Source organism: Sebastes fasciatus, chromosome 1, assembly GCF_043250625.1.
Source record: "Sebastes fasciatus isolate fSebFas1 chromosome 1, fSebFas1.pri, whole genome shotgun sequence".
Taxonomy (NCBI): Eukaryota; Metazoa; Chordata; class Actinopteri; order Perciformes; family Sebastidae; genus Sebastes; species Sebastes fasciatus.
This window is the reverse complement of record NC_133795.1, coordinates 16,617,224-16,645,215: the sequence shown is the minus strand read 5'-3', so window position 1 is coordinate 16,645,215 and position 27,992 is coordinate 16,617,224. Positions and strand designations below refer to the sequence as shown.

Below are 27,992 nucleotides of genomic sequence, written 5' to 3'. Positions count from 1 at the left end.
GGGAGTGTCATGGTGTTTGTGCACACAGTTTTAGGCAAAAGGAAAAAACGTTTTTTCATGCTGTCTCCTTTTTTCCTTTTTGCCTAAAACTGAAACCAATTTATGTTCATTTTTATGTTAGTTTTTAACCAGACAATATTGTTTCAGTTTAGATTTACTTTTAGATGATACCCTGTTAATCATCTAATGACTCCTTAGACTTATCACGTGACCCCCTGAGGGAGTCCTGACCCCCACGTTGGGCACCACTGACTTAAAACACATATTGCTTATTTCATGGAAAAGTCCTTTGCTCACGCGATGGCGACACTAAAGGTCCCACTGCCACAGAGCGAACACTGATGAGGAATGCGTGAGGAGAGAGGGGAGAGAGAGCAGAAGGGGAGGGGAGAGGAATGAGAGGAGGTGGGACTGGGAAACAGATGCTGGCACAGCAGTGCAGCATGTTGGCCACCACCCCCCTCCCTCATCACAGTCCCTCCCACTCCCTGCCTCTCTGTCGCTCCCTCACGCACTTTTGGTCCCTCTCATAATCTTTGCCCACTATCTGACCACACAGAGAGGCTCGAGAGTGGAGGAGAGAGCGCTGTCTCTCTGGGTTTTTCCACTGTTTTTCTTCAAATCATGGAATAGAAACGGCAGTTTTTTCATCCCAGGGGTTTCTACTCATTGTTGGACTATGATTATGGAGCTCTCTGTACACTTTTCCTCCCATCTCCTCTGGGTATTACCACAGGAATAGTGTGTGTGTGTGTGTGTGTGTGTGTGTCCGTCCAGCATGGTGCCTGCTTCTGATAGTCTTGTGTCTAGCAGCAGGAGTGGATCATCATGAGAGGGGGTCACCACCAGCAAGCGTGTGGGTGTCAGCACCTGTTCAGAAAACTGCTCAGCAAATGTGGCTGCTGCTTTGTTCAAGTTAGAGGTATGTGGATGCTCTTCAGGAGGACTTTTACTCTAGTTGTTCTCTGACTGTGGAGGAAAGTTTTTACTGATGATGAAATAGTTATTTCTGTTGCTTGAACACAATGTTTTGTAATGTTAGAAGATGCGCTCGGTTGTTATGTATCATATATCAAAGCCAAAGTTAGTTTCACTAAGTCAAAGTAAAATCCAAAGAACCTTTTTATATATGTTTTTTTGCAACATTTGTATTAATCATTATTATGTTTTTCATCCAATCACCACCCAGTCCCATTCTGTTTGTTATACCCCTCCCACACAGTAGCTCTTAGCTACTGTAGGCCAGTTGAAATATTCTTTAATCTTATTGTGAATCCACATTAGCTTCCACTAAGCGGTTACTAGCTGTGTTGCCAGATTGGGCTGGTTTCTGCCCAATTGGGCTACTTTTGATTAAGTTTGCCGGGGGGAAATAACGTTGGTCTGGTAGGTGAAATTTGGGCTGCTTTTGTCAACATTTAGCAAGTTTTAAAAATGTTTGTAAAAACAATATTAGCAAACAAGCATTTTATGGTTAAAAACACAGATACATATTCAGTAAATTTTGTTGTGTCCAATCACTCATCTTATTGACTCTTTTTATTTGAGAAATATTTGATTGACATATCGTTACGTATAAAAGAAGGTCTTCTTACTTTGACGTCATCATCACTGGCATTCACATTGTAATTTGTGTATTTGATTGTCTGACTGTACTCTTTGTGGGTTGCGATAGCCCATTTATCTAACATTTTATCTTTGGTTATTTGATGCAAATATGAGGCTTTGTATGCTTATGATGTGTTTTCTGTTGCGCACGTAATGGTTTTATGGTTTTACACGGGTTTCTGGCAAGGTTATTTTGGGCTGTTTTTTATTGAAATAGGCAGGTTTTAAGTTGTGATTTGGCTGGAAACTGTCAATCTGATCTGGCAACACTGGTTGCTAGTCTTCCTGGGGTCCAGGCTAAGATTAGCCTCCTTATATTTGCCCTTTAAGGTTGGTTTGTATTTGTTTATTGGGTCTAAAATTGTGCAGTTACAATATTGTTTGCAGTGTTATGATGCACAACAACTAAATGGCTACTTTTTTTGGAAGGATTAGCTGAAACAATGAAGCTCGCCATATTAACTCTGCTAACTAACTACTGTTAGCAACAACCTCAGTCAGCAAATAGTGTAATACACCATTGCTTGTCTCTGTTAGATTTTGGTTTATCTTTGGAAAGCAAATATGGTGTACATATGTTGAACTTTTTTGTGTCACAATTGACCCTGGTGTTGGTGTCAGGATTGGAGGCACAAATAGTGTTGGTAAACTTTGCACTGTATGAATGTTAATCATGACTTCTAGCATTAAAGAAAAGGAGATAGGGCTGAACAGTGAGTGAGTTCTCCTTTAAATAGGAACTCTGACTCTATGAAATACGTTCGTTTGTAGAAGGTAACCCACAAGTTGCGAAACTCTCTTGAGTTGGATGAGGTTAGGATAGATAGTCATCCTTTTTCCTTTCAGGATTCATTTACAGTAAATCAGCAGTCAGTATTTCAAAGGATGTTATACAGATACAGTGATTCATGTTTCAACAGAAGTCAGTGATGGAGTCACATCTGGAGCTCTCCAGTTTCTCTGAATATGCTGCTTATCACTGAATCTCTGAAACACATGGATCAATGAGTCACTGTCCTGATATTCCTCTTCCTATAAACTAGGCTTAAACACCCCCGTCACACAGAGAGAGAGAAAGGGAGAGATAGATATCATCTCTGGAAAAAAAGAAACAAGATTTATGAGACCCAGAATAGAATATTTTCATTACGATCTCTGTGTGCATCCCTGGCAATAATTAGATATAATGAGCTGAAAACATTTGCTTTTTTTGTTTTGTTTCTGCTGGTAATATCAATCATTTATGCTTCTCACTGCTGAAGCATCACTCTTTAGTTTAGGTCGTTTGACATTATGAGAAAAGAGACATTAAATCACGCAAAAATCTACAAAATATAAAGGATAACACAATAAAATCCAGGACTTAAGAGTGGTGGTGTCTGTGAACTTTCAGGTAGCGCTAGCTGGCTGGCTTAGTAAGCATTAGCCTGCCTGCTAAAATGCTTAGCTTCTGTTACAAGAGTAACCAATGGTCAAGCAAAAACATAGAGTTTCTGTTTTCTGATTGTAGGTTGAAGGAAAATTATAAAGCCTTATATTTATTTTTACACTCAATTTGAATTATTCAATCAACAATATTGTTATATTTTTTACTTGACTTTTACATTTTTACTACATTTAGTAAGTTTTGGGGCTCCAAAAGGGTATACCACAAACCAGGCTGTTCTCATACACCATTCGTAGCTATACCTACGAAATGTAATGTACTGTAATTTGTATATATCCCACAAAATTTGTATGTAATCTACGTAATCGTGAACCAAGAAGTAAGAGCGTCAAACACCGCATAGGAGGAGGTCGGGGTGAATTGGTGGGTAAAAAAAATACCGGACTTTCGCCGAGGAGACCGGTGTTCATACACCGTGTGAAACCAGAAGTCAACGTTGATTTATTTGTCACGTAACTACTGTACTTTAGTTACACCACTTCGGAAGTTACCATATACACGTAACGAGAAGAAATATAAACGTGTCAGAATCAGAATCAGAATCAGAATGGTATTTATTGCCAGGTGTAAGAGGTATACACTAGGAATTTTCTTTGGCTTTGTTGGTGAAAGACAAACAGTATAATAACAAAAGAATAATAACACATGTTGCTGGACATTCGTAGGAAAACGCACGAAAATTGAGGAATAGTTTTTGTCATGCGAACCGTTGTATGAAGATTAAGATACGATGAGATGAAAACATTAGCTTACATTATTAAAGGCTTTTCTCTTTTATCTCTTTGTTCCTGCATAACGTTAGTTACTGTCTTCACATCAGATGCATTTTTGACTGCATGTCAAAACAGAGAGTGATTTTCTTAATCTGTACCCCTACAGTACTGTGACTCTGCTTCAGAGCAAAGGCAGCTGTACACACACACACACACACGCACACACACACACACACACACACACACACACACACACACACACACACACACACACACACACACACACACACACACACACACACACACACACACACACACACACACACACACACACACTTTTGAACAAGCACACACACAAACATGTCCCATTACTGCCCCGACCCTTAAATCCTCTGTTGTTCCAGTTGCTCGGGGAGTGATTACAGAACAGCTCTTCTGTGAGCTGCACCGCTCTGACAGACCCTGCAAATAGACATGTTAAATATATAGAAATTAAAACAGCCTTGAGTTGAGATGCCTTGCTTTCTCACCTTTGATTGCAAAGATTAGAACACCTCAGACACTTTTCTTTGGGATACACATCGCCTGTGTGATGTGGTGTCAGTATTGCTGTTATACAAGGTGTTTTCTTCCCGTCTGACTCTAAAAATAGCATTTTTGTCTGTTTGTGAGTCTGTGGATGAGTTTGCTTTGTGTTTATAGAAAGCCTAGCAGTCAGGCTCTCCTATTTTCATCTGTTTGCCTTTCCTTTTATACCTTTTCTCTTCATCTGGTTGCAGGAATACTTTTGCTGGAGAGCCTTTTCTTTCATTTTCAAGTGTTGTTCTTATGTGGTTTGAGGCTTTCTCCTCTGTTTTTGTGGCTTTCTGATCTCCCTCTACCTCCCCTGAAGACTTCCTTTTTATAACTCCGTCATTCTGCGATCTCTCTCAATGAGTGTTTCATTTAATTTGGCACAATGTCCAACAGCTATTTTTAAAGGCAGAGAAACACTTCCAGATAAAGTATATTTGGGGGAACTTGCTTGGAAATCTACTTAAATGTCCTGCCAACAATCTCACTGTCTCATTACACACACATCACCGCCATGACTAACAGTCCATTAGTCCACCACTGTGTGTGAAGTCATCACTGCCAGTATGCGAAGAAGTAAACTTGATGACTAACAAGCCCCAAAGTGTTTAGTACCACAGAGCACCTACATACTGTAAACAGAAGCTTATCTATAAGCTCAGCCATGTTGCACTTTTGCATTTCGTGGTTGCATGTTTTGAGCGTCTGCTGGACACTTACAGGACAAGTGTCCAGCAGACGCTCTCCTCTTAGACAAGGCAACTTTATTAGTAGAGCACAGGCAATTCAAAGTGCTTTACATGAAGCATCAAACAGGAAATATAGACTAAAACATTAAAATTAAAATGAGGAACAATTCTAAAAAGATAAAACGGAGAAATAAATTCCAGATACTGTAGGTCAAGCTGTAAGTGCAAGGTGCACAATGATGAGTGATTAAAGCTGCTATAATCAATATTTTTTTATATCAACAATAGATCAAATGACTACTTATATGAGGAAGTGTTGTTTGTGGTGATGAACTCACAGAGAAATATCACCCAACTCTGCAGTTTCCCTCAGCTTTACAGAGATTTTTAGCATCGTTCAGCTCAATGTCATTTCGTCAAAAAGGTTTGATATACTTACCTCTAAACATTAAGTACAGCTGAGGCTAATGGGAATGTCATTAGTTTTGCAGGTATTTAGTAGGTGTGGGGAAAAAATGGATTCACCTGTATTGCGGGGGGGTTTTGTTATGCCTCATTTGAGTCTATGCGGCGGTAGAAGGAAGTTACCGCTTTTATTGTTGTAGTCAGAGTAACGTGTCATCATATCTGTTCCGTATCCGTCAAAAAACTAAATCGCTGCAGTGAGCCGAAACGAGAGAGTAGAAAACAGAAGAGGGTTCGCGTGGATACGACCCACACCTTCACCTCAACGGCCCTGATGGAGCTGACCATGGATGTATAAAGAGAACGGAGCTGACGTGAGAGCTCAGAGCTAGTGACGGACTTGGCGAAGTTAGCGGAAGTATTGTATACATCTCTGACTACATACATGCTGAAAATCAAACATTTTTAATGTATCAATTTAGATATTTTCCAAAGTAAAAGGCCCTAAAAGTTTATGAGTCAACTTGTCCCCATGGTCTAGGTTAAAAACGTTAACAAAATCGCAATAAATCATAATATCGAATCGCAATTCTTAAAAACCGCAATACATATCGAATCGACACCCAAGTATTGAATTTGGAGATAGGTGTATCGTCCCAGCCCTACCTACTATAAGCTTCCTCATTCTCGTCTTACCCTGAACTCAAACTGACCTTAACCAGAGCTCCAGTGAGGGGAGAGGGAGTAGACCGAAAACTATGAGGGATGACAACAATGTACGAGTGAGAAGCCACATGCAGCGCCGTGGGAAAAAGGAAGTGGTGGCATGGGGAGTAGATGTCCTGCGACACTGGGAAAACTGGGTCAGTTGTCATCATGCAGGATGTATTTGTATGTGATGGGAAGGGACATTAATCACAATTATTCTTGTCATAGTTTATCAGCAAATACAATCGACCTAATAATGGCTCAGGTCACAGACGCTTAGAGAAATAAAAGAACAAACCACAGGCATGTATACACTTATACTGATATATGAACACATATGGCAACATAGATGATGAAATGTATATGTATATAATGTAACGCCCTAGTTAACTAATTTTCGTAATACTAAATATGGCTGTTAATATCTAATGTTAGCAAAATAATAGAGCAGCCAGAACAGTCTGGTAAATTCAGAATATTACATCACTTTACTGTAATAAAGCCTTTAAAACCAGGAAAAGACAACACTTATGCCATATTACGATATCCAAAATCTAAGATGATATCTAATCTCATATGTATCACGATATCGGTAAAATGTTGGATAACAATTCATTTTACAGGTCCGCAAATTTCATGGTAATTAGGTGATAATTAGCAAGTAACCTATTTGAAATTTCTTTGGAATTACTGCCAAATTACCCCAAAATTGATAAAAAAAATACTTTATTGTAAACATGATTTAATAATTATATGCTAAAATAGCATATCATTGTTAAAATAGGGCCCTCAGGCTTGAGAAGCGGCTGCTCTTCATCGGAGGAGGAAAACCAAAACTAATAGAAGACACTTCTGATCAGACACAAATCTCACCATTGTGTGACTTATTTTCTACACAAATGTAACCTGGTAGCTAATGTCATGATTCAGGGAGTTTTTTAAGACATTTCAAAAAAGTTATTTGCTAATTATTATCTATTTATCAGCAGACATGGAAATAAAGCCTATCAATTAACTTTGTATTCTTTTCCTGTTTAATGTATTAAATAAATCACCAGCTATTGGGAAATAGCGGAATATAATTATTAAATAATGTTTATAATAAAGTAATTTTTGATACATTTTGAGGTAAATATTGGGGTACTTTTGCATTAATTCCAAAGATATTTCAAATAGGTTACTTGCTAATTATCACCTAATTACCATGAAATTTGTGGACCTGTAAAATGAAGTGTTACCAAATACTGATATATTGCCCAACCCTATTTGGAAGCAGCAATATTTTAAAGTAAATAACATAGAAGGTGCAGGCCAATGACTGACAAGTAAAAGCTGTTAGCAGCAGCATTTGAATGTATGGAGTGGGATAGATCAGACTGATCAGCTGATCAGATCCTGGTTTAACCTTGAGCTCCATTCTGCATTTGTACATGTGGCTTTTGAAAGTGACAGCAACTACAATGTAGCATTTTTACCAACATGTTAAAAGTCCTCTCTTGTGCTTAGGAATGAAAACCACTCATTAGTTTAATGTGGAGCAAAGGAGATGACGTGTGTGTGTTTAATTCTATTAATCTGTCACTGCTGGATTAATAAACTGTAGCTCTGTTTAGGAGTGAGTGGATGCAGATGACAATGAAAGTTGTAGTTTTGGGGACGACAGCGGTGCGGACTGAGAAGTATTTTCCTCGGCAGTATTCCAACAGGAAGCGAAGCAGGCCTTTAACCCCAAAATGACTTGGCTTGATTACAATAATGATAATTTCATACATCAGCACGCACAGAATATGAAACACCAACAGTAATCAGCTCCCACACAAATGAAGGCCTGGCACGTAACGTGTGTAAATCTTTTGCCATGCTTAGATTAGATAGCTTGGTGAAGTGTCGTCATGCTGTTTGAAGCTCTAACAGCATCTCAGTAATTCCTGCTGTTGCTGACCGTGACCATTTATGGGGTTTAGTCGGGGGAGATGTAGTTAACTGTCTCCTAACCATCTGCTTTAAAGGAATTAAGTGTGTAACATTTAGGGGGATCTATTGGCAGAAATGGAATATAATATTAATAAATATGTTTTCTTTAGTGTATAATCACCTGATAATAAGAATCGTTGTGTTTTCATTAGCTTAGAATGAGCCGTTTATGTCTACATAGGGAGCGGGTCCTCTTCACAGAGTACCATGTTTCTAAAGTAGCCTAGAAAAGACAAACCAAACACTGTTAACTTTTCCTGCTTAGGCCGGAGTCGATTACGTTACTTGCTCCCGTTGCCGGTGCTCTTTCTCTCTTGCTTCACCACTCACTTCCCACCGCTAAGCACTGACTCTGCTCCAAAGAGTAGCGTACTCTTACAACAACTGGTTCTAGAGAGGGCCATTCACGTTTTTGCATTGGCCATCGTAGCAATCGTACACGTTTGGCACACGGGAGAGGCTTCAGATGAGTTATAATCTGCAACCTCACTGCTAGATACCGGCAGATCCTACACACTGTCCCTTTAAAAAATATTCTATGGTGCGGTGGAGTTTCTAATAGTAGATTTACTAAAATATCAGGAAGATACAAAGGTCTGGAAATGGACAAAAGGTTTTGTAATTTATGTAATGACAACTGCTTGGTGGATGAATATCATGTTTTGTTTGAAATGTAAAAACAAGCATTGTTGAGAATAGAAAGAAGTATCTGCCTTTGTAAACCATCCGTTTATGTTTAAACTTATCTTATTATTGCAGACAGATAAACCAGGGATAGTATGTAAACTAGGTGCTTTTTTGAGTAATGTTTTGTCTTTAAATGATGTATTTTGTGCTAAAGATCTATTCTGGTTGTTTACCTTTGCACTGCTGTTTTGTTCTCTGTTTGAACTCCATACAACGATGTGTGGTCGAGAGTAAATCTGAAAATTAAAATGAGCTACTCAGAGAAAGTAGAACTAAGTCACTTTAAAAAATTTAGAAGGACATTGTTGGACATGGTTTTGACAACATCTAAAGGCTGAGAGGAGAGAGCTCGAACTGGATTGTTTTAACAGAAACCGTTGAAAACAGTTTCTCCACACCTGCATGTCTAGGACAGGTGCATCGAAAGTGTCAACTCCTGAACACCGGCATCATTCACATTCGTTATTAATTGTCCAGTAAATTAACAGTAGGAATAAATAAAGTATGAGGAAGCGTACTTCTTCTTTTAAGTGGAAATTATAATATAAAAAGGATAAACAAAGTTAAGCCAGATGAGTTTCCTTTTCCATGTCAATTAACGGCTCTGATGAATGTCTCCACAGTTGTCTGGTTGACGGTGAGTTGTAGTAAAGTATGCTGCTTCAGTAAAAGCTTACAAAAGAAAAAAGAAAAAGTACTGCCTTTAAAAATACTCCAAAAACTACACTAACAATCTACTCAATTTCAGTTAGTTTCCATTCTCGCATATCAAACTGTTGTTCAGGCACAGTGTAGTGCGATTTGCTGGCATTGAGCAGCCGGTGCCTCAGTGCAACAGACAGGATTACTGTTGGAGAGACTGACCCTTTGCTAATGTTTTGGTCCCGTTTCCTGCCCTCTCTTTCCATCTGGGTAGGTGTGTTGTCTGAGCCGACGGGGTTGCCGAGAAAATCAAACCCCACCCAACCTTGATCCATCCATCAATCTGTGTGCAGTAGAGAATGTGTGGCACATAAAACCACCTCCATGACAAGTTACACACATCTGCCTCATTGATATGTGAAAATAGTTCTCTTAAAATATAAGTTGGATTTTAACAACAACTATTTACTATTTTCATGGACAGAAGGTTTTCACAAGAAGAACAAGTTCAATAAAATTTGGATGTCCATAAGGCCTGCATGTGAGGATGCATTCACAGCATGCATTCATGCAGACTGACTGACTGCTGACACTCCCTGCAGTCCGGATGGAGGTCCAGCTGTTGCTCTGTGGGAAAACGACACATTACATAAGTGTCTCAAACAAACACGACAAGCTGAGTAGTTCAGCTCAGCAGTGATTTGGACGTCACAATGACCATTACACACCATTAGGGGGTCAGTTCCTAGAAAATGCTGATGTGTTTGTAGAAAAAGGTGTACTTCTTGTATCTTTTCAACAGATGGTGGTTGTTAGTGGTCCTGTATGACCTGATGATGTCTCACTCTGCTCAAGGTGATAACATACAGTGTGCGTATGTGGGCATCTGGATGTTTGCACCAACTGATTCTGTTGAATTTGTTCTGTTGTGTTCTTATCTGAGTCACATAGTCAAGGATATGGTGTCAGAAAGTAATTTTTGGTAGAGCCATTCTAACATTTTATGGTTAATTGTTGGGATGTTGTTGGGCAGTTTTGGCTGATACGCCTTGTCAATGTTGCGCGGAGGTCGGGGACAGGTCCTGCAGAATGGCAGACCGGGGTGGTTGTCCCCATTTTTAAAAAGGGAACGCTTATGTGAGGGTGCTAGAAAGGAGGCACCGGGCCATTGGTATGAGCTGTCCGGCCCTTATATAACCGGAGTTTGTCCAATACTTTGGTTTATGACCAAATACCAAGTACCAAGTGCTAAGTATCAAATGTTATCATGCTAACACGCTAGACTAAGATGGTGAACATGCTAAACAGTATACCTCGTTAACACAGTGAGCTACCTCCGGGTCTGAAAAGTGAAGCCAATGCAGAAGTGCCTTAAACTTGCATTCTTTCTAACAGCCAGCAGGGGGCGACTCCTCTGGTTGCGAAAAGAAGTCTGATTGTATAGAAGTCTATGAGAAAATGAGCCTACTTCTCACTTGATTTATTACCTCAGTAAACATTGTAAACATGAGTTTATGGTCTCAATCTCTAGTTTCAAGTCTTCTTCAATACAGCATGATGTTCATTTAGTAAATTATGGTCCCATTTAGAGTCAAATGGACCATAAAGCAGGGTATGCTTTAGGGCGTGGCTACCTTGTGTCTTACAAGTCGCTACCGTGGCGTTGTCTGGGCCTAAAAATGTCTTATTCAGCGTTCGGTTGTATTTAGCTTCACCCTCTCGTGTCACTTCTGGTTGCAAAAAAACAAGATACCAAACTCGAGGCTTCAAAACTGCAGTCCACTTCTTATATAAAGTGCCGTAGATTCATGTTTCCGAATGAAACATGTCTTGCAGCTGTGCTGGTTCTTTTTTTCTCTCCTTCTCTCCATCAATTATTTGACTTCACTCTTTTGGATTCCATAATTTTCTGGATTAATTTTTCTTCCTTCCTAGACGGGTTGATTATTGTTGGTCTGCATGACTTTTGATGAGATGATAAGCGAACTGCCCCAATTGTTCAAACCTCGGCCAAGAACCACCAGACACACACACACACACACAAACACACACACACACACTCAACACACAAGCACTCATTCTTTCTCTCTCTCACACACACACACACACACACACACACACACACACACACACACACACACACACACACACACACACACATTGACCCTCCTCCCTTCCCTCTTAATCATCCCATTATAGAAATGAGTTTGTGTTGTTCACTGCATGAGTGAAGTACCAGGCGATGAATTACTTTAATTACAGTCTTGTTTGTCTGCATTGTTTTGTAGGAGACTGAACTTTTTTCTGGCAGTCAGTATATTAACATGATAAATATAGAGTACATGTATAAATGAATAAATGAATAAAATCATCTCCAATGGCGTGAACAGTGAACTTAATATTTGTGAATTTCTTTGTATTTAAGGAAGATTTTACTGGTACACGTGAAATAAAAGGAGAACTGAAATGAATCAGGAAGAAAAACCCATTATTTAGTATTTCACTGTCATCAGGGCTTCTTGTTTAATGGCAGTATCAGACAGTTTTGGTTAATAGCTGACCTAGATTTCCACTGGCTTCTTGAAAGCTTGCTATTATGATTACAGCTTACGTAAATGTGCTGACAGGGAAAAGTGGCTTCTGGCAAGAGTCCAAAACGACAAAATGAGGCTCCTGAAAGATTTCACTTTGCTACGATCAGCAGAACAGACTGAAATGTTAATGTTAGGGTGCTTGATTAAAACAGCATGGTAGAGGATTATGTACCAATTTCCATAGTCAAGAGACTGAAAGCTGGAAACAAGATCCGGCTGTGACGTAAAAGGGTGTCAGCTCCAGTGTTTGTCCAGCAGTTCAGTGCAGACGGTATGCGTTCAGTTGTGACTGAGGACAGGAAAACAAATCATTCCAGTTTGTAATCTTTAAATCTTATTGTTGAGAGGTTGGTGGGATTAATGAGATTTAGGGCATTGCTTTCTTTTAAAGGTACAGTGTGTAGGATTTGGCGACATCTAGTGGTGTTAGTTGCAACCAACTGAGTACCCCTCCGCTCACTCCTCCCTCTCCAAGACTGCGGTAACTTGAGCCGTCGAGTACAAAACCGTGGTAACGCCGTTCACCTCGCTCAGGCCATCCTTACCATAATAACACTACTGTAGGAGCAAAGGAAGTCAGACGGTGGCTGGCGGTACCACAGTTTTGCACTCTGTGGCTCACGTTATCACAGTTTAACAAGCGTGTCGGAGAACTACAGTGGCCTTCAGGTAACGCAAAAACATGAAAGGCTCTCTCTAGAGCCAGTGTTTGGTTTGTCCGTTCTGGACTACTGTAGAAAACATGGCGGAGCAACATGGTGGACTCTGTGAAGAGGACCCGCTCCCTATGTAGATATGAAGGGCTCATTCTAAGCTAACGGAAATACAACAATTCATAGTTTCAGAGGATTATACATCAATTCCCCCGAAGTGTTACACACTGTTCCTTTAAATAATAAAAATGCCCAAGGACTAATGTCATGTTGTCTGCATGTCAGTTGATCTACAAGCCGTGAGGTGCACCTCTGCAAAAGCAAATATTGTTTGTGTGAATGCATCAAAAAGAAGACTTTCCATGTTCAGTTTTGCTTTATTTTAACTGCCTCTTTACTCCTGCATTGATTCTAACTCAGCTTAGTAAAAGCGCTGCAAATACTTTGAACAGGACAGAACAGGACCAACCACAGTCACCACATTTTTGGTTTGAATACATTTTCATTTTCAGACAATATCTAACAAATGCATGCAGTCAAGCTGCATTATATAATCTCCACTTTAATTTACAAATCCTTCCTCGTGAGAACAGATGTGCTTATAATAATTTAGGACTGGTAGGTACAGTAGCCAGCTACTAAAGTTACAGTTGGGGCTTAACTCAGGAAATTGACCAACATTTTTGTGCAGAAATCTGTCTGCAGCATCTGACCTGAGAGGATGTACCCCACAATTAGCTGCTGTATGTTAACCCAATCCTTTTCCTTCTTTCTCTCTCTCTGCAGCAGAGTCGTACACTGTGGCGGGCAGTACCGGTAGTATCACCCCATCAGTGGGCCCTGTGCTCCACCAGGCCTCAGGCAGCTCCAGCCCCTGCTCCCACTCCCTGTCTGGAGGATCGCGGCACCCTGTCAGCGCCCTCAAGAAATGGCTCACCAATCCCGTCCGCAAGCTGAGCTCGGATGCCAGAGGAGGAGCGGGAAAAGCCGAGAAGCAGATGTGCAGGTCAGACAGGAGGCAGCCGCCGTCGCTCCTTTCCCACAGTGGAACTCAGCCGAGGCCTCTGGAACCGCACGACAACTACACCATCCTCCCCTCTGGAGATACGGTGAGACTTAAAGACAGACGGCTACATTCATACCTCCTGAGGAAACACATGTTATGATGTTATTTGTAATGGTTGCTGTGCTTGTGTTGTACAGGTGTGGACAAACGGTCCGTCGAGTCCAGCAGCTCCTCCGACACAACCGCCCTGTCAGTGCTGCTTATCTGACCTCCTGCCAGGCATAGACAACCAGACTCTAGTAATGTCTCTATTCTAATCTATTCTATTCTGTTATATTCAACGGTCTGTCTCAGTAGATAAACTGCAGTTGTAGGTGAAAATCTGCACAAGTTCTGGACTTGTTTTCATCGTTGACCCTGATGTTTACACAGTCCACCTACCTTTATCAAGACAGGCATTCAATGTCTCAAACTAAGTAAGGGATAATGTACAGTGAGCCGGGCATTGTTGTGAGATAAACCCTGACAAGGCGATTCGGGGGTTTCTTTAACAACAATGATCTGCTTGCTGTACATTATCCCATTTATTACACGGCTACTTACTTAAGAAATCAACAATTTGACCCAAAAATGGTCCGCCAGAGTTCGACATCAGAACTGCGCCCATAGCAACGGTCTGCTATACATAGCAACGGTCTGCTATAAAGAAATAACAGACCGTAGAACGCCGTGATTGACCAATCAGAATCAAGTATTCAACAGAGCCGTGTTATAAGATATATTATTACATAACTAAACTAAAAAACTAAACTGAATCATATGAACAAAGAAATTACAGAAGGTTAAATAGTTCTAAATGGTCATCCGGTCCACAAGAACATGCACAAAAGAAGTTGGGGAACATAAAGTACACGTTATAGCGATGCTGTGAAATGACATCATATAGAATTGTATTTTTTCTGATGAGGAAATATAATTACAGTACAAAGTAGTTAGATACAAATTAATAATAAATAATGCAAACTATACAAGTCAGAAGCGCTCTCAGCACTAAATTCTTCACTCCCCTGACAGTAATTATAATTCTTATAGTGGAGCGTCTCTCATCATCAAACCCTCCGGTAATGCAAGTCTCATGAATTATGTATGTGTATATAATGTATAAATGACGGAAACACATACACTTAAATGTTGAAACTCACACTGAAACTATGAATTATAAACATGCACGTCCCTCTACATCTTGGTCAGTTGTATTAGCATGTGAAAGGACTCTTATTTGCACACATTATTTGACTTCAACCAATTGTGCCAGATGAATAGCACACATTTTCACATTTTTGCTGCATATCTTTTGTGTGTGTGCACACACATAAACACACACAAGCACACACCACTACGTTTCTGGTAAACCAACACTAGTGAGTACTCTTTGAAAGGCCCTGTGGAGTGGAATCAATCCTGTGGGCTTTTCTAGATGGCATCTGGAAGTAATCAACTAGCAAAGCAGTGTGTAACAGGCTGAAACAGGGTCAGGGTTGGGGGGTGAGGAGTGTACTGTCACGACAACCAAGCAGCCTGAGCAATAAAGAGCTAATTAGCCGATAGGGGCAGTTCAGGGCCACCAGCCGTACGTGAACATAAATACTGTTGTTGGCTGTTGTACTGGTAAAGTAGCGGTTTTACCACCACGTCCAACTCGTCAAGAACCTGTCGTTCTTTCCTTTCTTGGCTGTCGACTGATCCACTTCCTGTTGTTTGACATTGTTCTGCTTGATAAATGACTGTTCTCACTTTCAGCCTTTCTCAGTCCAATTGGGAGATTTTTATTCCATAGACACCTGCAGCTTTATGTTTACTCTGGCTCCTCAACCCTTTAAAGGAACGGCATGTGACATTTAGGGGATCTACTGGCAGATAAGAATCGTTGTGTTTTCGTTACCTTAGAATAAGTCGTTTCTATCTACACAGAGAGCGGGTCCTCTTCACAGAGCCGGCCGCCGTGTTTCTACAGTAGCCCAGGACGGATAAACCAAACACTGGCTCTAGATAGGGCCATTCACGTTTTCATGTTTTTGCGTCGGCCCCCGTAGTTCTCCTACATGCTTGGTACACCGGAGAAGCTTCAGTTGATTGCAATCTGCAACCTCTGCTGCCAGATCCTACACACTGCTCTTTAATGTTGTCCTGCCCAGGTCAATATAAATAGAAGGCCTTATCATCTCTTTAGATTCATAATTTGACATTTGGCTTTTACTTATTTGCTTTCTTGCCGAGAGTTCGGTGAGAAGATTGACACCACTCTCACGTCTGTACGGTAAATATAAAGCTACACCTAGTGGCCAGTTAGCTTAGAAAAGGAAACAGCTAGCCTGGCTCTGTCCGAAGGTACCAAAATCTGCCTACCAGTACCTCTAAAGCTCACCAAATGACAAGTTACATCCTGTTTGTTTAATCTATACCAATTAAACGTATGTGACAGACTATTTCTTGCTGGGAACCTGGTCCTTAACTGCTAAGTCAGACCAGTCTTTAGAATGGACTTTACTTGGGTTGCACCAACTAAACGTAAGCCTAGTCTTAACTACGCCTGGTCTTAGGGATGTAGATTCATGTGAATACCCACCAGAATATGCCTATTGCCTAGCAGCGTGCGTCATGTTGCTCAGATACCTTGTTAACAATCTCCCGCTAATGTGTCGCTAATCATTTATCATTTGCAGCAACGTTATTATGGAGGATCAGAGAAAAAGTCTCCAGCACATAGTCCAACACATAACCCCAAATTGTCATTGTTTGACATTTGTTTTTTGAACAAATCAAACAAAGGAGATACAACATGTTAATTAGCGCTTTTTAGAGGTGCTGTTATGCATATTTTGTTATATTTGGACACAGCCAGGCTAGCTGTTTCCCCCTGTCTCCAGTCTTTATGCTAAGCTATGCTAACTGGATGCTGACTCAACTACATATCATCCCACAGACATGAGAGTGGTATCGATCTTCTAATCTAACTCTCGGCATGAAAGCGAATAAGCATATTTTCCTTTTTCAGAGGAGCTAATGTATTTCTAGCTGATGAGAAATTACTGTAAGAGAGGAGGAAAAGTTTAGAGCTCTGTTTTAATGGCTGCTGACTAGTTGATCAGAACCAGAGTGGAGTTTGAATCAGCCTCAGATGTTTCTCATAGGCAGGCTGTCTGCTGGGTGAAGACATGAACAGTCGACGCAGACAGAGCGAAAGAGCAAAAAAGACCCTGAAAATAAACAGAGTGCATATTTGACCTACAAAAGGATTATGATCTAGGGCACCGAGGCAGAGCACACAATGTGGCGAGACTACAGTATGTCAAGAGGATTGCAGTTACATTAGATCATACTGCTTTTAGGTGAGGATTGATGTTTGTTATGTAACAACTCTTACCATGATTTTTATTATATGACTGGACTCATTAATCACCTTCATCTGTCAGGCCTGATTCTACTTTTCCAAATTTCTCTGCCCAGCAGTGTCCTCAGCAGCAAGGAGAGACATTAAAAAGTGATTATTACTCTCAGGTTACTTGGGATTTTTTTTTGGGGTGGCATGACTTTCCAAAAAGGAACATAAAGGGCAGCGTAACATTGCTCTACTGATGTGTTCCCCAGGATTAGGACCCTCTCATCTTTATATATTTCTACAGATGTGTGCTGGCTGGGTCAGGGGACGCTGTAGATGAAGCTTAATGATTTAAGTTTGTGTGGTTGATGACTACTGGTCAGACATCACTCTGTTCCACAGCGCTGGGAAGAAGTACTCAGATCCTTTACTCAAGTAAAAGTACCAATACAACAATTTAAGGATACTCCATTACAAGTTAAAACGCCTGCATTCAACCTCATACTTAAAGGGATAGTTTGGGTGTTTTGAAGTGGGGTTGTATGAGGTACTTATCCATAGTCGTTGTATTATTTACAGTAGATGACAGTCGGCGCAGATGTTGCAGATGTTGGTCAGATGTTGGTCAATTTCCTACATTTTTTCAATGGAGTCTGGTTGTTTTGGCGAGATCATAGACAATGACTTCAGTTCCTCGTCGGAAACATAGATTGTATAGCTATTTCACGGCAAGGTAAACTGGCGAAAATATTCTAAATATAGCGTAAACTTAAATTGATATTGATTTTTTTAGGTGAGCCTTTCTTTTAGGTGGCTAAAATACGTTTTGCTGCCAGACCTGTCCACAGCAGTACATTGCTTTGCTCTTGTCTGTTTCTCCAAACTGGGAGCATGCCGACCATCATCTATTATAAATAATACAACGACTATGGATAAGTACATCATACAACCCCACCTCAAAACACACAAACTATCCCTTTAAGTACAAGTGCAGAAGTATCCCTGTGACTAATATATTATTATATGACATTATTAGATTGTTAATACTGATACCTCAATGTGTAAGTAGCATTTTAGTGTTGTAGCTGGTCGAAGTGTAGTCCAGTGGTTCCCAACTTACAAATTAATGTTGATATTTCTGACTTTTCAAATCTTTGCTTTTTTGTGAAATAATGGATGTTACCTCCTTACCTTAAAATAAAAATCACCTAAGAAGTTTAGAGGGCAAATCTGTCTTTGGTAAAACTGCTAACAATTCATAGACATCTAAATTTAAACAAGGGACCCTACATAGACGTTGCTTTGCTTTGAGTCACAAGGATCAAAAAGTTTAGGAGCCTCTAGTTTCATCTTTAGCAATTCATAGTATTTTATAAGCTTATCATATTTTTTAAATGTAAAATCTTAATCTGTGAAGTCTAGCTACAAATAAATGTAGGATAGTAAATGGAAATACTCAAGTAAAGTTCCTCAAAATTATACTTCAGTACAGTACTTGAGAAAATGTACTTTCCGCTGCCCCACAATACATGATGCCTCTCTGTCTGTTTCCTCTTACATAATATGTTAAATGTCTAGCAAAAGCTGTACTGTCTTGTTTGTGTGTTTTAGACTCAAAAATCCAGCATCAACACTCTCCAGGGGGAAGGGGTAGACGGCTGCACTGTGACTGACGACTCAGCCAGCCAGTTGTCTGTGACGGTGGACAGCGAAGAGGAGAGGAACGGTGCATTAGAGAAGAGCATGTAGGTGTCGACCTCTACATTAAAGGAGCAGTTTGACATTTTGGGAAACATGCTTATTCGCTTTCTTGCAAAGAGTTAGATGAGAAGATCGATACCACTTTCATGTCTGTATGTTAAATATGAGGCTACAACCAGCAGACGATTGGCTTAGCTTAGCGTAAAGACTAGAAACGGGGAAACAACTAGCCTAGCTAAATAAAAATCTCCCTACCAGCACCTCTAAAGCTCACTGATTAACACAATATATCTTATTTGTTCAACCCGTGCAAAAAACTGAGTGTAAAAACGACCATTTGTTGTTTATCTGGCTGAGAAAAGTGACTTCCTGCAGTCTTGACGTCACTGTGATGTTGTCATGCCCCCAGCAGAGACTGTAGGAAGTCATTGTGCCTGGCGAATTGTCCTTTTTTACACTTTTTAGTACGGGGTCTCCAATCTTTTTTCCTCTGGGAGCTAATTTGACAAAATGAAAGCGACTGAGAGCTACTCATAGCACCAAGTTGTGCATTGCCAATAGCAGACAGAATTTCTGTCTTACTCTTATGGTCCTTTAATAATGTTTCAGCCACCGCAGTCATCGCCTCTATTGCAATCCTGTTATAAGCGAAGGGCTTTTTGTGTGTCACTAAACAAAGACTCTGTTGCTGCGTTGGCCTTTTTTGTTAGTTAGGTAAAGTTAGTTTTGTCTTTTAAGCGTTGTTTTCAGCTCCTTTACCTTCTCTGTTCGTTGACTGCTACCAGCAGGAAGTCCCATGAAAAGTTGCTTTGGACTTTAGTGAAATGTGCACTAGTCTGCCGACATCACCTAATGTTACGGCGTCACTGATGTAACCAAACTTGAAAGCAGCGTGACTCGTTTAATTGACAGCTGACATGACAGACATGAGAGTGGTATCAACCTTCTCATCAAACTCTCAGCAAGAAAGTGAATAAGCCTATTTCCTAAAATGTCAGACTTCCTTTAACATGTATATACATTTCTGATTTTATTTTACCAAAATTAACATTTCTATTACTTAATGTCCTTTTATTCGCTGTTTGAAAATCTCTCTCTTCAGATATGTGCTGACAGAGCTGATAGAGACAGAAAGGTTGTATGTGGACGATCTTGGACTCATAGTGCAGGTGTGTCTCTCTTCCAGCCTTTAAATAATCTGCTTATGACCTTTATATATAACTGAGATTCCTTCATCAATAACATGCTGCAACATTCACGTCTTAAACTGAGAAAGAAGTTTTGATTTCCATCTGGAAACCTCTGATTTTATTAGTGACATGTGTCCATGTGTGTGTGTGTTTAGGGCTACGTGGGCACCATGGCCAGTCAGGGAGTTCCAGAGGACCTGAAAGGGAAGGACAGGATCGTGTTTGGAAACATCCACCAGATCTACGACTGGCATAAGAGGTGAGTCAGAGACGTCTCTTCTGTTCCCCTTATGGTGGTTTAGCCTGTGTCACGTCTCCTGTGGCTGGTTGTTTCCTCTGTGTGTGTGTTGTGTGTTTGACTGGATGATTGTTCCTGCCTGACCTTCTCTGCTTCGTGTCACACAGTTATTTCCTGGGAGAGCTGGAGAAATGTGTTGGTGATCCTGACAGCCTGGCCCAGCTCTTCATCAAACATGTGAGTCCACAGATCAGCAAGTTTCTCTTTTTTCCGTCTCTGCGTGTTTTCAGTTTGGTTGAAGGTCACAGTCGTCTCACAGATCAGAGCCCCCACCTCCTCCACCATCCAGATGTGTCTTCATGTTGTAGATCCGTTCATCTGCAGGTGCAGCTGCAGAACAAACGCTCTTGTAATCATCAACTCTCAAAGCCGACAATCAGTGTGAAAGATGCTCCGCAGAGACTGCGCCGTGTGTGAAGACAAGCTGTAATTGCAAATCTCATAGCTCTATAAAAAGTATTCACACCCACTTCAAGTTTTTCATATGTAGTTGTTTAACACTGAACTTTGATAAAACATATTATTTAATATCAAAGTGAAAACAGATCTCTACAAATTGAATTTCCAAAGGATTTACAAACTTAAACTGCTGAATTGAAAGATCACATAAATTCACTGTTTTAAAACATAAAAAACTCTTAAAGGTTATGCTGAGAAACTGGCGAGAGTACGCTAGATTTTTAAACATTATCCCACCGGATACCAGCCCGTTCTCATTCCCAGAGCGTAAATTACCAACGCTTTGCCACGGCCATTGGCATGTGAGACCAATGCACAATACACCCTTTAGGGCCGGTATGAAACTCAACGGGCTTTCCATTAACTATAATGTGAACCCGTCCGTGGCAACAGTAAACACGTGTTAGACAAAGTGCTGTGGTGACGTAGTTTAAAGAGACACACAGGGTGGGATAGGAGGTGGATGGGTCCAACAACACAAGGCTTTCATCTAGGAGACCGCTGTTTGTATACCGTGCGTAAAGTTTCACTTTCACGTTACATCAGCTGTTCGTTCGTGTCCCGTGTTCACGTCAAGTCACATTTTCACTGTACAAACGCAGTGATTTTAAGCCCAATCATGTTGTTTTTTCCTAAACCTAACTAAGTGGTTTTGTTGCCTATTCCTAAGCAAGTGTTTTTGTTTAAATCACAACGTTAAGAACGTGTTTTCTGAGACCAAAAAGTGACGCCGAGTGGTCTGACAAAGCGTCAGTATGTGACGATTTGGGATGAGAACATGCTGGAAAAACCCAGCCCAGTGTTGTCAACTCTTTTCCAATAAAAGTAGCTGCAAAAGTCCCTAAATCTAGCGAGAAAGTCGCCAAGTCGACAACAATGACAGTCCGTTGCTTCAGGTCTCCCTCCAAGGCCACTCCCCCCATAATTATCATAATGAACGTGAACAAACATGGCTATTGTTAGTACTCACAGCAGTCAGACTAGCAGCTCGTGGAAGACTCCAGTGATGCTCAATGAGTGCAGGTTCAGTAGGCAGGCTGTCCTGTCGTTAAATTTGGGCCAAATTAAATGTTTGGATGGGTTTATTACAGTCCTGCGACAGCCACAGATACCCTTTTTTTGTCAAAGCATTTGATTTATGGATTGATTTCAACAACTACAACAAAAAACGTATTTGAAGAACACTACCAACCCTACCTTTAAGGGCGGTGAATACTTTTCGTTGGCGTTATACATATCAGTATCAGTACGTAGTCTCATTACAGACAGTCCAGCTCAGCTTTCCTTTTTGCTTCCCTCAGTGTAGTGTAGCACGCCAAATTAAGCCACGGCAAATTAAACCATTCTTTCTCAGCCACTGGAACTATTTAATGAGGCAAAGGTCCGGCACTGGTTTGACAAAACTCCCCAAATAAACTCTTGAGGCGAATGGGAACACAACAAAACTGAGAGGAAACTAAGAGTCAGAGCAGCTCAGAGTTTTAACTCTTCCTCTGTCTGTTCTGCCCCTCACACACACAGATTATTGGGAATAATTGTCACATGACTTCTCTCTCTCTCTCTCTCTCTCTCTCTCTTAAATTCTTCAATTTCCAGGAACGGCGTCTTCACATGTATGTGGTTTACTGTCAGAACAAACCCAAATCAGAGCATATTGTCTCAGAGTACATTGAGACCTACTTTGAGGTGAGTAAACTTTTATACTGCAGTCAATTTTACTGGAGTTCTTTAAATATATTTCTTTGTTTTACTTACAACACTTTTTCTCTTTTTCTGTCGCCTTGACAGGATGTCCGGCAGCAGCTGGGTCACAGACTGCAGCTCAATGATCTGCTCATCAAACCTGTTCAGAGGATCATGAAGTATCAACTACTGCTGAAGGTTTGCAGTTTAACATGACCGTGTATCTGCATGTACGAAACAGTTTCACAACATTAAAGATTAAAAGACAAACTGCTTCATATATGTCTTCCCAGGAACTCTGAGGAAGACATGTGTTCATTTTTAATTATGTAGCCACTATAATAAAGACTCTTTACATCACGGTCAAATCCAACTAGAGCTGCAACGATTAATCGATTAGCTGTCAACTACTAAATTAATCACCAACTATTTTGATAATCGATTAATCGGTTTGAGTAATTTTTTAAGAAAACAAAGTAAAAATTCTCTGATTTCAGCTTCTTAAATGTAAATATTTTCTGGTTTCTTTACTGCTCTATGACAGTAAACTGAATTTCTTTGAGTTGTGGACAAAACAAGACATTTGCGGACGTCATCGTGGGCTTTGGGAAATACTGATTGACATTTTTCACCATTTTCTGACATTTTATAGACCAAACAACTAATCGATTAATCGAGAAAATAATTGTTAGTTGCAGCCCTAGATCCATGTAGCATTCTTCCTTTATTTTTTATTATAAGGGTATTTTTTACTTTCTTATTAAAAATCATTAAACCTCTAAATAAACCTCTCTCTGACTGGCAACCACAGGACTTCCTGAAGTACTACAGCAAAGCAGGAAGGGATGTTGAGGAGCTGCAGGTACGAATATATATACAGTCAGCTGCCAGTTTATTAGGTACAACTAGCTAAACCAACGTTGTCTAATGCAATACATTCATCCATTCATGCATTATCTGTAACCGCTTAGTCAACAATTAACCTGCATGTCTTTGGACTGTGGGAGGAAGCCGGAGAAAACCCCACGCTAACACGGATAGAACATGCAAACTCCTAATACATGTCCTTCAAAATAAAGTACCCTCATGAAGGTTATAATGTTCAGTTGTTGAAATGGTGAACAGTACACCTGTCTTTCAACAAAAACAGGTTGGATTTAATGTGGGGTGTTAGACTGTATTAGTTTTAGCTAGGTGTACCTTATAAACTGGCAACTGAATCTGTAAAATACAATTCTGAGTCTATATATCACAAAATTGTGCTTTCACTTACTCATCCAATTTCCTCCATCAGAGGGCGGTGGAGGTGATGTGTTTTGTGCCAAAACGCTGTAATGATATGATGAACGTGGGCAGGCTCCAAGGTTTTGAGGTGAGATACCGACTATTTCCTGTCCATCATCACAGATGAAACACATATCCAGGGTGATTATGGGCCTGTGACAATGTTTGTCATTGTTTCAGGGGAAAATCACGGCTCAGGGGAAGCTGCTGCAGCAGGATACTTTCTCTGTCAGCGAGCAGGAAAGCAGCGGTTTCCCGTCCAGACCGAAGGAGAGGAGGGTCTTCCTGTTTGAGCAGCTGGTCATCTTCAGCGAGCCAATTGATAAGAAAAAGGGCTTCTCTTTGCCGGGGTACACTTTTAAAAACAGCATCAAGGTGCGAGTATGTTTTAAAACATTTTTAAAACATCTTTGTTTTTGTTTTTCTTAATGGTTAACAAGTGTCCTGTGTGCTTCAGGTCAGCTGTTTGGGCGTGGAGGAGCACTCTGAGACTGAGCCATGCTCTCTGGTCCTCACCTCCCGCGGGACTGACAGCAGCGTGACACGCTTCATCATGCAGGCGTCATCTCCGGAAATACAGCAGGCTTGGCTTGATGACGTGGTCCAGATCTTAGAGACTCAGAGGAACTTCCTTAATGGTAATAGAGTTCAGTGTTTCTGCAATAAATCCACAGATTTAAGAGTTTGGTGCGTTTGAACAATGTGACATCTCTTCCTGTCCACTGTAGCCCTTCAGTCTCCGATAGAGTACCAACGCAGGGAAAGCAACAGCCTGGGCAGGAACGCAAAGTCTCTGACTGCGTCAGCATCTGGCCTGCGACCTCACTCCTCTGCGTCGATGGACCGACGCCATCAGCCCTGCCTGCTGTCTTACAACACCTCCCTGCCCTCTCTGCATCCACCACACCACAGCCCGGCCTTGAAGGTGGTGAGTGTGCAGCAGCGCTCCCTCGGCACATTTGTGTACATTAGTACGTTTCTCCTTCTCTGACCTCTCCTCTTTCTTTGATTTCTCTTTTTCTCTCAAGCTTTCTACTCCCTGTGCTGCAACACCTCAAGCAGCTCTGCCTCCACTTCCCTCCCACCAGCAGCTCGGTTCGTGTTCAGAAGTGAGACACGCCGGCCGGACGTCCAATGGCCTGCCACCCTGCAGGCAGCACAGCATGCAGGTACATCAGTCTTACTTCACACAGTAGTGAAAGGTGTATTCAGATTCATAAGTAGAAGTAGGAACATCACAACAGACAGCAACCTCCTGCTCTGAAAAGCAGAAGTGCCTTAAACTTGCATCCTTTCTAATAGCCAGCAGGGGGCGACTCCTCTGGTTGTATTGAAGTCAATGAGAAAATGACCCTACTTCTAACTTGATTTATTACCTCAGTAAACATTGTAAACATGAGTTTATGGTCTCAATCGCTAGTTTCAAGTCTTCTTCAATACAGCATGATGTACATTTAGTAAATTATGGTCCCATGTAGAGTCAAATAGACCATAAAGCAGGGTATGCTTTTAGGGCGTGGCTACCTTGTGATTGACAGGTCGCTACCACGGAGTTGTCCAGTCTGGGAGTTGTCCGTGTTTTCGTCTTCGAACTTTAACCCTTTCACAGTGTGTTTTCAGTTCATCAATATTATTATAACATTTTGGTCACCTAAAATTGTCTTATTCAGCGTTCGGTTGTACTTAGCTCCACCCTCTCGTGTCACTTTTGGTTGCAAATAACAATAAGATGGCAACAGCCAAAATGCCAAACTCGAGGCTTCAAAACGTCAGTCCGCAAACCAATAGGTGACGTCACGGTGACTATGTTTATAATCTTTATAACAATAAAGATTAGTTGATTTAATCAACATATCTGTTAAACTGAGTTCCTCCTCAAAGAATCACACAAAAGCACCACTTGTGTTTGTCAGAGATGTGCTCATAAGTTTCTTGGGAATAAGTCATTCAGCATGAAAAAAGTATAAAAAATGACTGGAGAAATCTCAGTCGACTAAGACCAAAACAACCGATTAGTCGACTAATCCACTCAGAGGGGGCAGCCTTACTTTAAACCTCTGTCTGTACAACTGATTGAATGGTGCAGCTGTGCGATTTATCAGGTTAGGTTAGGACCATTACAAACATTATAACTAGCCTGTTAAGTGTTTATTGAGCACAGTATAAATATCATTAACACTGTTTTTTTTAAATTGGGTGTATCAGATAGAGCCGTTATCTCTGTGTCAGCAGCATGAGGCAGCTTGTTGTCATGATCACTGATGATGAGAGGAAATCACTCTCTGGTTGCCTTTGTCAAATATCCTGTTGTTGCCTCTGTGTGGATTTATAAACCAGGTCGACCTGATCTGTGCCAATGTCACTCAGTCATCCAGTTTATGGAAAAACCCACTGACCTGCTGTTTTATCTTATTCACTCAGACTTCCACCAAGAGGAGGAAATGGCTCGTCACATATTAGACGTGCTTATCTGTCTTATTGGCCCTCCTTGTGTTCTTGGATCAGTATTTTGGATGTTTTCTTTCCACTAGTCTGAAAGAAGACATGTTATGGAAGCAAAATAACCCACAAATCTCAAAATTGAGCAGTGCATGAAAAACGTTTTTTGGGGTGTCTCCCCTTAACTGTAGCTGTTTAAAGAAGTGTAATCTTATCGTCTAGGAATGTTCTTTGTACTATATGACGTTGCAAATTTAAAACACACAAGTATTAAAAAAGCATTTCATTTAGTTGCTTTGTTCCTCGCAGGGTGTGACTGCCACTTTCCAGGCGACCACATTAAATGAGGGTCGACCACACAATATGGATCAGCTGAAGGAGAGCAAGCAGTGACGACCTGCGGTGACAAATGAACTCACTTTACCTTTCTGGAGTAGGAGCGCCTCGACTGAGTCAAGGTGCTTTCGTCAGCATCGTTTGTTTCACTCCTGTACAGAACTCACAGCCCATTATCAGGCCATTAAATAGGCGTTATCAGTCGCTTTAAGCCCCAAAGATGTAGGTCAATAGAGCCCTGCTACACCCACATTGTAGGTTTTATCATCTATTCACATGGTAGATCACCAAAAGAAGGTATAAACGAACACGACAGTGACCCATAGCGACCGTAGTAATTACGACAGGAGCAGAAGCGGAAGTCCGTAGTTTCACAAAATGTGTTGCTTTTAAGTTTCACTTTCACTTTTACACCGTAGTAGGCCCCTAATGACCCACGTCTATGGTGCTTATAGTGACTGATAACGCCTATTTAATGGTAACAGTTGAATCGGGTGCATGTCATCAAGGTCTCGGTGTCTCCGTTCTTCACATTTTTTCCTGCATTTCCCTCCACATTTCCTTCAAATGCCGCCATGCTTTAGGCTAACCTGGATTTGATATTGTATAATCATATTGGTTTGATTGTGTGTGTGTTTCCTATGAATACACACACGTCTACAGATTGTGATAACAGATGAGATGTAATGTGTGAAAATATGGTTTTGAAGCACCGCAGAGACTGTACTTCATATTGTATATGTATAAATTCCTTACTTTTCCATTGAGAATTCATGGATGGTTATTTTTGTAATGCATAATATTTCCACAAGGGACCAATTCCATTTCATTCCCCATGAGAATCTCAAATCCCGCTACGCAGTCGTGTACGTCTGTGCGTTCCCTGCAGATTAGCAAATAGCTGTGTTTTCCCTTAGGTGGGCTATTTTAACCCCAAGTATTGTCAGACTAGTATCTGAAAGAAACACATTTTCAAAATGCATCCTAATCAGGCAGAAAGAGGAAAAAGGGAACAAAAGTAAAACAGGTGCTCACCGGTCACTGTCATCTTGAATGTAAATAATCTCATCATATCAATAAAGCTCTTTGACTTGTGATGTCCTGATACACACAGAATTAAAGAGAAATGCTGTTCAGATATTTGTCATTATCATTTCCCCCCACCCCCAAAAAAAAACATTTCCCAGTCATCAGCGGATGAGACAACGGGCCCCTGCTGGGTATAGACATGTAAAATACCCCCCCAACCCTCCTACATGGGAGCAAGAAACCCAGACTGTGGTTGTTTTGCTTCTTTTTGTAGTAATTGTTCGTGTCTTGTTAGTTGTTTTGCTTCTTTTTGCAATTTTATGCAAAATTTTGCATCTTTTTTCATCTCTTTGTGGTCATTTGGTCTCTTAGTGTTCGTTTTCGGGTCTCTTAGTGGTCGTTTAGCATTTCATTGTATTCGTTTTGTGGTCATTTTGTGTGTCTTTGTGGTCGTTGTGCATCTCGTTGTAGTTTTGCTTCTCTTTGTTGTTGTTT

At 40.8% G+C, this 27,992-nt stretch overlaps 2 protein-coding genes across 3 annotated transcripts in view; one reads left to right on the top strand and one right to left on the bottom strand.

Moving 5' to 3' along the window:
* The window catches only part of LOC141766692 (zinc finger protein Eos-like), a 224,900-nt gene that overhangs the window by 64,577 nt on the left and 132,331 nt on the right, over positions 1-27,992 (bottom strand). The window lies entirely within an intron of this gene.
* On the top strand, positions 507-27,604 carry arhgef25b (Rho guanine nucleotide exchange factor (GEF) 25b). Of its 2 annotated transcripts, none has more exons than XM_074633639.1 (16): positions 507-922; positions 13,480-13,802; positions 13,897-13,998; positions 18,690-18,823; positions 19,882-19,948; positions 20,125-20,228; positions 20,375-20,444; positions 22,323-22,412; positions 22,515-22,607; positions 23,221-23,271; positions 23,704-23,781; positions 23,874-24,068; positions 24,151-24,331; positions 24,422-24,621; positions 24,722-24,862; positions 26,442-27,604. In XM_074633639.1, the coding sequence occupies exons 1-16, from the start codon at positions 829-831 to the stop codon at positions 26,523-26,525; spliced, it is 2,007 nt and encodes a 668-aa protein (XP_074489740.1). In that variant the 5' UTR covers positions 507-828; the 3' UTR covers positions 26,526-27,604. The 2 variants fall into 2 exon arrangements, with proteins under 2 accessions (XP_074489740.1, XP_074489750.1); XM_074633649.1 differs by lacking the exon at positions 507-922 and adding an exon at positions 1,268-1,386.